Below are 12,025 nucleotides of genomic sequence, written 5' to 3' on the forward strand. Positions count from 1 at the left end.
GTTTCCCGCTACTACCTCGCCACCAGGTCTATCCAGTTATCGCTCTCAGTAAAGACCCTTTGTTGGAAATCTGTCTCACCGTGTATTTCGGATCCTACCCTTACCTCATTCCGTCGTCCCTCGAGTCCTGTCACTATGCCTTGAGTGGACGTGACACTGACCAATACTTACTTTTCGATTCTAACCACCCTTTACAACACAAACTAGGAGTTATCAGAACCCTCCAGCATAGGGCTAAACTAATACCAACAAGCGTTGAAGGTAGAAAAAGGAGTCAAAACATATCAGGAGAGCACTCACAAACTGCAGGTACCCTCAGTGGTCTTTTAACAAATGTCAAAAGGAAAGAATAGGGAATGAAACCAAAAATTCTGATATATGTTTTGACTCAGGAGAACACTCACACACTGTGGGTCTTTTAACAAATGTCAAAAGGAAAGAATAGGGAACAAACAAACTTTCGTTTGGCAATTTGCATACTCGACACCGGCAGCCAATCAGAAGCCTGTTTCATGGTTCGGATTATACCGTGACTGAAAAGTGTAATTGAGAGTTTTGAAAGCCGCTTAGAAATAGGAGTCCATGTGGCTTGTAGCGGTTTTCTTGTAGATTTTGCTTTATTGAATAATACAAATGTTTGATTTGAAAAGAATTTTTTTTTTTTTCCATGAAGAAGTTGTCGGCCACCTGGGCCGAGACGTTTTGAAATTTGTACGCCCGACGTAAAAGTTGTATGCCCCGGGCCTCCGGGCTGACGTTATTTAAAATACTGATGTAAAATTTGTATTTTTTTCAGTACTTAATATAAAAATGAGTTTTTGTTTTTTCCTTGGGAGCAAGCAAAATATTTTTTCTTCATTTTAATTGTTGCATTACTTTTCTTTTAAGAGTTTTTTTTTTAATTTCAATGAATGCAGGTACTATATGTAAAACTCACTGTGCTTTAGATTTGACCTTTGCTGCGACATTCAATTAAGAGATTATGCTCTTGAGAATAAAAAGCAACCACTTTTCAACTGCAGTGAAATTTCTATTTGTGTATTTTATAAGTAGAACGTGATAAATGGATTGTGTCCGTGGAAAAATGGGTAAGATAGCCTTTCAACCTCAGGTAATGGACGTTCTAAATCTCCAACCTAATCTTACCAAACTCCAGGTTATTCTAAAGTAATTGAACTATAAAAACTTTGGAGCCCCTCATTTATCTTGTTCCATTCTCTCATGCATGTGCACAGTAATGATTTTGTTGTGCTTTCTTGGCAGAATTTCTATGCATTCTTTATACTGTGTTTCTTAACTAATGTTCAGCTTTTTTATCCATTCTCCCCTTGCTAGACCTGGATCCAAAATATTTCTGGAAGTGGAACGTGTTTGAAGACTACCTTCTCTTCTGTTTTGGCCTCAGCGCTTTTTGTGCAATGGTCACCACGCTGCTGCTGGACTCTGCTGTGTTCATAGAGATGCTAGGCTCCCTGGCTGTGATTTTTGAGGCCCTGCTAGGCCTCCCTCAACTACTGCAGAACTTTCACAACGGCTCCACCAAAGGCATGAGGTATAGTGAAAGTGAAATAAGTCATATTAAAATGTATGAATTTCTCCCTCAGTGGGCACATCTAATTTCCATTTCCATGAACAAAGTATTCAAAGCAGGTCATTTATAATAAGAAGTTCTGGATCTGCAGATAATAAAACAGTAGTTTATTACCCAGCCTGCTCCTGCATTACCTTTAGAATGTCACATTCTTGGAGTGACAGTCAGTCCTTGGGGCTGGCTCATGTGTGTTCTCAAAAGCAAATCTTTTCTTTACATTGCAGCTTTGCAACACTCCTGAAGCCAGTTCTAGTCTTGAAATGTTGATGCACATCTGGAAGTAGAGGTTAGTTTTCAAGGGATTATGTGTGGTCAAAGCTCACAGGCTGACAGACAATGTTAGACAAGAATCTCCTTGGACCATGATGTTTACAGATAACATTGTGATCTGCAGCGAGAACAGGGAACAGGTGGCGGAGAAACTAGAGATGTGGAGATATGCCCTGGAAAGGAGAGGAATGAAGATCAGTCGCAGCAAGTCGGAATATATGTGTGAGAGGGATCCAAGTGCAGTAGTGATGCTACAGGGAGAAGAGATAAAGAAGGTGGAGTACTTGGGGTCAACTGTTCAGAGCAATGGAGAGTGTGGAAAAGAGGTGAAGAAGTGTGTCCAGGCAGGCTGGAGCGGCTGGAGAAAAATGTCAGGTGTGATGTGTGATAGAAGGGTTTCAGCTAGGATGAAAGGAAAAGTGTATATAACAGTGGTGAGACCAGCCATGATGTTTGGACTGGAGAAAGATGGTTTGGACATGTCCAGAGGAGAGAGAGCGACTATATCGGGAGAAGGATTCTGAGCCTTGAACTGCCAGGCAGGAGACCGAGAAGAAGACCGAAGAGGAGGTTTATGGATGTGGTCAAAGAGGACATGAAGGTAGCTGGTGTGAGAGAAGAGGATGCACAAAACCGGGATATATGGAGGACATTGATTCGCTGTGGCGACCCCTGAAGGGAATAGCCGAAAGGAAAAGAAGAAGATGTGTGGTCAAAGCAATTGTTTCGAGTTCTGTAGTGGAAGAGAATCTTTGTGCGAGGTGCTCAGTGTTTGGATGAATCTGGGCATACCGCACACAGTATGATAAAAACTTGAATGAGAGATGTTTTTTAAGAGGCTACGGTATGACTCCTTAGGAAGGACGAAGACGGCATTGTATCCCAGAGATATGTCGTGTGTGTAAGCTTCATCCCTCGTTAAGAGTCTTTATATATATATATATATATATATATATATATATATATATATATATATATATATATATATATATATATATATATATATATATATATATATAGCCTCTCTCACTCCTCTTTCAAATTAACTGTCTTCTCTGCCCAGAGTTTGCTCGTTTTATCTGAGGTGCAGAAAGATGGCTGAGTCTTAACCTGAAGGATAAACTCATTTGTGAGTTGTTACGACATGAGCCGGGTCAGTGATTACTTGGTTTCCTCAACAGATCCATCGGTACATTCCTCACTACACTTGACAGCGTAAAATAAATTGTTTTTCTGGTGGATGCAACTGTAAAATATAAAACCATAACTAACTCTGTCCATGGTCCATTGCAGAATTTCACCATAATGAATTAATGAATAATTATAATACATTTCATTTATAAGCGCCTTTCAAAACTCTCAAGGAAAAATAAATACGGCAACAACAAGAACGCCACAGAGGGGAAAAAGGCTAATTTAAGACGCCTCGTGGAGCACGACCACTCGTGGCACCTATCTGAATTTTAATCTGGCATCATACACTCTGGACCATTTAACCCTTACGATCTATTTTTTTATATCAATAAAGTCATACAAATTAAACTCCACACTTCCTGCAATCAACCCAGAAATATGATGGCAATAAGATTTCCGTTCAAGGAAAGAATGGAAGGATTGAATCTTCTGCGATTTCCTCCTGCCCCAGAGAGTTACACTCCCTGCCCACAAACCTCCACTTCCTGTCACCAAAGCTCTCTTAAATCCTCTCCATCATGAAGCCATCCACCTGTCCTTGGGACCCCACTTGCACTAATCACTGACATCATCCCCTTCAGTAACTGCAGTTGGCATCACCTGGTTCACCTTAATTGTCCGGCAGATTCGACTACCTTACATGTCCATTCGTAACATCCCTCGAGACTGCTCAGTTTTGTTCCCAGCACCTCCCGCCCACATGCTAACGTCATCTCTCTCTATGGTTTACATTTGCAATACCATTGTAACCATGTAACGTTCTGTTTTCCACCAAAACCATCACCATTATCATTCTCTCTGCCCTCATCGATGTAAAAAATCTAGATGAACAACCACCATCTGAGTCTGAAGATGAATGAAATCAGAAACTGTGGTCTGCCCAACTTCCTCTTCCACTCCTGCCACAGCTTCTCAATCTGCGTCACCAGTCACTCAAAGTGAATGCACGGTATAATCGCAGCACAATTATATTCTCTCAGCATGCAATATTGCCACGTATTGTCTCTGTTTCACCAATCACCATATGTAACACATTTAACATATGAAATGCATTCTTGAGCTACAGCATCTCATTCTGCGTCAACAGTCACTCAGATGTAAATGTACCGTATACTCACAGCACATTTAGCAATATTGCAATATTGCCGCATGGAACACATTTAACATGAAATGCATTCTTGACGCCAATTGGCGGACGTTGACGGCCATTGTTTTTGTTGGTTTTTTTTGGGTTGTTTTTGTTTTTTATGTGAAATTCTGCAATGGACCATGGCCAAAGACATGCTGGTTTGGCATGAAATAATGATAAATGACTAACTGACAGACAAATGTGACCACCTCTGTATTGATATGGTGTGGATGTGAGGAAGAAAACACGAGCATAGCCTTGGTTCCTGCCACATTTGCCCTTGAGATCCTGTCGTTTTCACTGCAAACAACAGACAAAGATGACATCTCTTCAATAGATTCTACACAGATAAATTGCTATATGCTTGAGTTCAACTACTTTTCTGTTCTTTCTTACCGTGTCCGTATACGTCCATCCAGGTTTTTTTTAAGTATTCAAGTTTCAATGCAAAGAAGCAACATACTAAGAGCTGCCTTATTGTCAGTAATCTGCAGCTAAAGGGCCCAAGGTTTTTTTTGGTCAACGTAGCCCATTTCACAGATTGTCCTCAGGGATTGCAGGGGTTGTTTCAGATCAGATTGGCAATCTAGCTAATGAATAACTGTGCAATCACTCTATATTAGAGTCCAACTGATGATAAACCCTCATATTGTATTATATCTATGGAAAATGTCAATGTGATCAATATTGTGACAATACATCATGAAGTATCCTACCGTTGCCATTTCTTTTTTCATTCATTTTAAGTGATGAAAATGTCATAATCATAAAATTTCATCATCAGAATCAGAATCATCTTTATTGCCAAGTATGTAGAACAGACAAGGAATTTGTTTCCGGTAGAACACGCTGCACTAGTATCATCGTCAAAAAAACTGCTAAGTGGCACTATACAGTTCCATTTTGGCTACTGTTGAAAGAGTTGAAAGAGTTCCAAGAGTTAATGGCTTGGGGGAAGAAGCTGTTTAATCATGTATGTCTTCTTTTTGTTTTGGCTTTTCCCTTCAGTGGTCGCCACAGCGAATCAGTATCCTCCATCTAACCTCTTTTGTTCATAATGTTAAGCAGATTCCTTACTTACAGACAGTGTATTGTCGGTGTTCAAATACCTGACATGTTTCGGCGACTACTTCCGCCTTCGTCAGAGTGTCAGAGTGTCAGAGAAAATGGCGCGTCACAGCAACATCCGTGACACTCTGACGAAGGCGGAAGTAGTCGCCGAAACATGTCAGGTATTTGAACACCGACAATACACTGTCTGTAAGTAAGGAATCTGCTTAACATTAGTTATCAAGTAGACAGGATGAATTTAGTACAACTCTTTTGTTCATCCTCTTCTCTCACACCAGCTACCTTCATGTCCTCTTTGACAATATCCATAAACCTCCTCTTAGGTCTTCCGTTCGGTCTCCTGCCTGGCAGTTCAAGGCTCAGCATCCTTCCTCCGATATAGACACTCTCTCTCCTCTAGACATGTCCAAACCATCTCAGTCTGGCCTCACTGACTTTCTCTCCTAAGCCTCTAATATTAGTTGTTCCTATAATATAGTCATTCCTGATCCTATCCAACCTGCTCACACCCAAAGCAAACCTCAACGTCTTCATCTCTGCTACCTTCTGCTCTGCTTCATTTCTTTTCTTCATTGGCACTGTCTCCAGTCCACACATTATGGCGGGTCTCACCACTTTTTTATACACCATACCTTTCATCCGAGCTGAAACCCTTCTATCACACATCACACCTGACATTTTTCTCCAGCCGTTCCAGCCTGCTTGGACATGTTCATGGAAGTATTTATGAAAAAAAGTCATCATGCTAATTCTTGATACAAAAAGTCAGCATACCAATTCTGCAGATTTAGTACTCCTATACAAGAAACAGACAATGGCTTCCTCATCAATTTAGTCTGGCTTCACAAATTGTGCATATATAGCAAGTCTGCACATCCACTCATGCCATCCCATATGAAACACTTTGTTTTCTGCTCGATTTCCCATGCTTTAATAGTTCAATACGGATCTAGGAAAATACAACCTTTCCCTTGATAATATCCTTGAAAGATGTTGACAATATTTTCTGTCATTATTGCTATTTAATGTTTCATGTACCCCTCCCCTTCTTTAACAGAAGATCATGAAAGGAGCAAGGCAGCTACACGGTCACAAAATGGGCTTTAGTGAACCAGCATTCTAAAAGTAGCCAAAATTACTCATAAGGGATTACATTGCCATTGTGCCCAAGAATAATAACATATCTGAGGTGCTCCCCTTGTACAAATAAGACACAGCGCTAACGCGCACATCGTCTGTCTGTGGGGAAAATTGCATGAATGGGTGCACTCTGACATTAAGTGCGTACGTCATCCGTGAAAGCTCCAACGTGCACTTGACATCTCTTTTAATTTGCAATGATTACCATATTTTCGGGTGTATAAGGCACACCGGACTATAAGGCGCACCTTCAATGAATGACATATTTCAAAATGTTTTCCACATATAAGGCACACCGCATTATAAGGCAATACAGTAGGACTGGAGTTACGTTTTATATATCCCCGCCAGCATAGACCACGCACTACTTCTTCTACAAGGGGAACTGGAGTCAGTGGAGTCATACAGTAATTGTGAGACATGTTGTGGCTCAATATTACTTGACATATAAGGTGCACTGGCATATAAGGTGCAGGGTCATCTTTTGAAGAAAATGAAGGCTTTTGGGTGCACCTTATACACGGGAAAATAGAGTACTCTGGTTTTTAATTTAATTCAATTTAGAATAGATATTGTAGACCATTGTCCACTTACATGTTAAGGGTGCTTTCTTTGTCACTTATCGGTGCTCAACGTTGCCTTACTTCCCGCTGGAAAGTGCTGTCGGCGCATTCTATTAAGGCAGTTCTTCTGTGTTGTTTCAATGTTTATAACACATCAGCCTCAAAACAAATCGCTTAAAGATGTTAGTGAAGAGAACTGTTACACCAATGGATTATTCATTCCTTCTCTTAGATACTTCTGGAAATGCAGTTTCATTCAATTAGATTTGTTTTCTTCTGCCTTGGCTGCTCAGTTGAATCTTAGTCATCCACCATTCTTTTGTCCACACTAACATTAAAGGTTAATTTACTTGCTTATGAGTGCTGAAATAAAACACACAAAGGCAAGTAACTGCATTCAATTGAAAAAAAGAACGGGCATACATGACAAATTAGGATTTTTTTTTGTGGCTGTTTTTTGCCCCCCTCAAATTCCAAATGTAATTTTCTCTCTCTTCTATCCAAACTGCTGAGAAATCACAGTTACACTCATACGGGTATTCAAGTTGCAAGACCACAGGCCAATTTGTGTGCAGTACAATTGAGTCTTTAATCAATCCTCAGGATTAAATTGACATGCATCCACACATTTTAGGATGAAGAATTACCGTCATTCTTTTGTCAGGGAATCAGTGTGTGTGTGTTTATGTGTTCGTGTGTGTGTGTGTGTGTGTGCGTGTGTGCGTGTGTGTGCGTGCGTGTGTGTGTGTGTGTGTGTGTGTGTGTGTGTGTGTGTGTGTGTGTGTGTGTGTGTGTGTGTGTGTGTGTGTGTGTGTGCATATGGGGGCGGGGGGAGTGTGTGTGGGTGTGTGACATTGTCCTTGACACACCTTCACGGCTAACGGCTTATTCCATTTTCTCCACTGTGAGCAGAACTGAATGACAGTTTCATGTTTCTGTCGAAGTGGCCTTTTCCTCCTAGCCATTTTGGACAAGGGACCATTACTTTCATAGTCAGACTCTGGAGGATATGGTGCAAACATGGGGATGACCTCAGATTGTTTGCTGACATATGAGCCAGCATTGTTCCCCAAAGTGGGGTCCTCCCTGGGAGAGTGATGGATGGACTGTCTTATAGCAACCACAAGGTACCTGTTTATTTATGTGGGGTTGGCAGTTAGGCAGCAATTGAGCCCTTTTTTAATTTTAATGCAGAAGAATGTAAGTGAAAATTGAACAAAACAAAACCTCAAAAGAAACTGCCATTTTTTACAGAAAATTTTACAGGATTTTTAATTTACAGAAATAAAAACAAAATGTTGCTGTTAAAGTGGCCACACGCAACTTTGTGTGTGGCCACACACAGAAACAAGCATGTATCAAATGATAGTCCTGATGAACATATATGCGAAGCTGGAAAAAAATGTGCCGATTCAAGTTTCAAACATCTGCACATTGGCTCCAGGGCTCGATAAAGTACAATCAATTGGTTGCTAACTGCCACATCTCTCTCTCCATTTCAGGCTAAACAAAGCTCACATCTCATCATCATTACCCAGCAGTTAAGTGACCTTAGCTTTTCATCGGTTACAAATCATTTGTTTGCTATTTTGTGTTGTCAGAACGACAAAACTCAGCATTTGAATGACAGACATAATGAAAACTGAAAGGCCATCACTATGTGCACTGTGGTGTCAAGGACATCTTGGCCATTTTAATGTCGTACAAACCAAATTAACACACTCAAGAATGTCTTGGGTATGATGTACACTAAAAATCAACACTATACATGATAAGATAACAATAATTGATGGGAATCGACTCAAGGATGAGGAATTTAGACGGCAGTTTATGATACCACAATACAGTCTGGGTATATTGGGACTCGGAGCCCTTTGACAGAATAATGTACTTTGCAATGATTGCTCCCGGATGGACGGATGGGTAGTAAATGTTACTGCAGTTGGGTAGTCGCATTAAAAAAAAATTCCAGTTGATATTATCAAAAGTTTTCAGAAATCTGTTAGTTATGATAGTTAATAATGACAGATTTTAAATGAGCTCTGCACTTAGTGATATGACTATTACTTGTTCATATATGTTCAGTAAATATTAAATTGCCAGGGTGAGATTTTTTTTTTATGTTTCAAATGTAATTTGCAATCAAGAGTCCAATTACGTCTGTTCAACAGATACAAAAAAAAATAAAAGTGATACCTCAGCTTATGAACTTAATTATAGGGTGCCTTGCACGCTGGATCCGAGAGGACAGTAATTTCATTTGTGCTGTATGTCATGCATATTGGCATATTTGGCAATAAAGCTGACTTTGACTTAATTGGTTGCCAGAAAGTGAGGCAAAAGGTTTGTCTGCCAAACATTTATTTCCTATAAGAAACCATTACAAATGAGAATAATCAGTTCCCAGGTCCCCATAAAACATAAATTTCTACTAAATAAGCCTTAAAACTACACAAAATATACCTTATTTTATGTATAATAAATGTGCTATTATATTGTAATTAAAGAAACTGTACTATATAATAAAGTCAGTTTATTTACCTTTGTGATATTCTTTGATGTAGTTACCTCTTGATGATATCCGAGGGAAGTTGCCACGCTTTCTCGGTTATAATACCCTCACTCACACGGTCCCCTGCTAGAAGCTTTTCGTTAATCCAATCAACATAAGTTTTTCAATCTCTTCTATTGCCTGAGACCGTTGCTGAGACAACACAGAGACACCATTAGCCACATGTAGCAATGGTTGACTTTGCTTACTGGTACTGGGACGCTAAGTCACACAAGCGCACACCTCGTTAGTGTTTTTCCTTTGTGTCCTCTTTGGCTTAACACTAGCCCAGCAATGGGCAAACTACGGCCCGCGGGCCACATACGGCCCGTTAGGCTTTTTAATCCGGCCCGCCGAACCTGCCCAAATTATAGTAAAAACAGTGTCTGAAACTCATGACAAAAAGTTAGCAGACAACAGGGCAGATAACTGAAAAGTTGCCTGCCCCATTTTTCACAACTTGAAGCACAATGAGACAACTAATCACATTAAAAAAACATTGGCACAAAGTATAAAGTTTTTTTTAAATCAAGAATGTACCTACTACAAATGCTACGTTGCTTAATTTACGGTAAATGTGCATGACTAGATTTTGCTGGAATAATCGATTGTCATTGTGGTGCACAATGCAACGTTTGCATTGCTTCCTACGAGCCACTAAGCCCCTTTCATAAGTCTCACGTACACTTTACAGTCACGGTTTAATGTAAATTTTTCGTTTTGTAGCGTCACATATGTTGTTAGCTTCATTTGAATCTTTCTTCTGGGCTGACGTTCTGTGCATCTATTTTGGAAAATGAAATTGTACGACTTTATAACGCTTGCGAAAGTCCGGAAGAAAGCAGCAGGCTTCTGATTGGCTGCCGTGCCGAGTATGCAAATTTCACTGGAGGTAGCCTATGTCTGTGTGCTCGGCGACGGTACACGTGTATTGTTTGCGCGTGAAGGCGAGGGCTTCAGGGGAGAGTTTGTTGAGGACAAACCATCTATGAATTGGCGGAATTTAACACAAGTAGGTATTATTGAGCTTGAATATTTCGTTGTGGAATAATATGTTTTGAATGTTGAAAGTGATTCCATTTTTTAATAAATGTTGATTTCTTTAACTTTGCCCCTTCGATGGAAACTTATTAAAAACAGACGCAATCTTAATGAATCACAGTGCATATGTTATTTTAATCTATTTCCATTTCCTCCTCCAAGTATCTGCGAAATAGTATGTAAACGCCATATTCCTTGAGAGAAATTTATTTACTGATCAGGGATATTTTTCACATTTGAAAGACAGTTAATAAATTGGGTTCTTACTGTTTGTACACACTACATTTAAAGGACAACCGCCACCATTTTTTTGTGTTTCCCACTGACATCAGAAAAACGTTTTATAGCATCTAAAATACCCAAATCAGGCAGGCTGATATTTTTAGTTAAATGAAAAACACCAATAAAAATGACTTCAAAATGAATCCGGAAATGGCCAGTTTCAGAAGGTCCCGCCCCCTTGTTCGTGACGTCACGCCAAGACGTCTTGCCTTGCTCGAGAATCAAAACAATGGCTTCAGATTCGGAGAAGATGCTTTCTTGTTACTCATCCAGTTATGAATATGATTCAAATAGTTCTGAAGAGGAAAGCATAAATGTTTGCAATTGATTCAAGGAGTCCTCCCATATCAATTCGAGACATCAATGACAGCAATGAAGCACCCAGAAAATGCAGAAGATTGCGCCCAAGCTCCGTTGGAAATGGGCTGATTTGTCAGCTGGGAATTTGTGTCAGCGAATATCAAATAGTTGTCTTGGTGCAACACACAACGATTCACCATGGTGTTATTTATGTGTTTTCCTTCTAATTTCGCCATCAACACGGATCAACACGAAGTTTTCAGACCAAACAAAGTACCCAAAATGCATTGTGTGTCGCTTTCTCGGTCAGGGGCGGTCCAAATGTGACGTCACATGGGGATCGTCATCAACTCGAAAACAAGACGTGAATATTCAGCGCAAGTCTTAGAACGTAAACTATAGCTATATGCTGTGGAATCTTTGTAAAATACGCTCAGTCAAAGTCATTTGAAGTGATTTTATAAATTATGGACATAACTTGTCCGGAGGCGTCGGTTGTCCTTTAATGCTTTAGGTTTAGTATTTCCGGCCCAAACACTCCCTCCAAATGCTCCTGGCCCGGCCCCTCTGTCAAATTTTAGAACCCAATGCGGCCCGCGAGTCAAAAAGTTTGCCCACCCCTGCACTAGCCTGTGGTGGGGTCTTTTTCGGTCCCATCATAGCAAACGTACTCCACTTGATAACAAACCACGGGGTGACGAAAACTAGTCTGCCATCCACCGTGATCTTCTTCTGCTAGATCGTAATTTTCTTTAATGTATTCTTAGGCTTAACACTAGCTTGTGTTGGGGTCTTTTTCGGTCCAATAAAAGCAAAAGTACTCCACTCGATAACAAACCATGTCTGCACTCAAAGAAAGGTGGTGCCGAAAACTAGTCCGCCAGCCACCGTGG

The 12,025-nt window shown here is 40.2% G+C and overlaps 1 protein-coding gene across 1 annotated transcript in view; it reads left to right on the top strand.

Moving 5' to 3' along the window:
* Window positions 1-2,100, top strand: part of LOC148898119 (solute carrier family 66 member 2) — a 50,260-nt gene extending 48,160 nt beyond the window's left edge. Inside the window, exons 3-5 of the mRNA XM_088997051.1 lie at window positions 1,336-1,552; window positions 1,816-1,877; window positions 1,986-2,100. Coding sequence (XP_088853177.1) covers window positions 1,336-1,552; window positions 1,816-1,858 — 260 coding nt within the window. The 3' untranslated portion in view covers window positions 1,859-1,877; window positions 1,986-2,100. The remainder of the gene's footprint in view (window positions 1-1,335; window positions 1,553-1,815; window positions 1,878-1,985) is intronic.
* The last annotated feature ends 9,925 nt before the right edge of the window (window positions 2,101-12,025 follow it).

This window comes from Hippocampus bargibanti, linkage group LG05 (assembly GCF_051943395.1).
Source record: "Hippocampus bargibanti isolate YZ-2025 linkage group LG05, ASM5194339v1, whole genome shotgun sequence".
Taxonomy (NCBI): Eukaryota; Metazoa; Chordata; class Actinopteri; order Syngnathiformes; family Syngnathidae; genus Hippocampus; species Hippocampus bargibanti.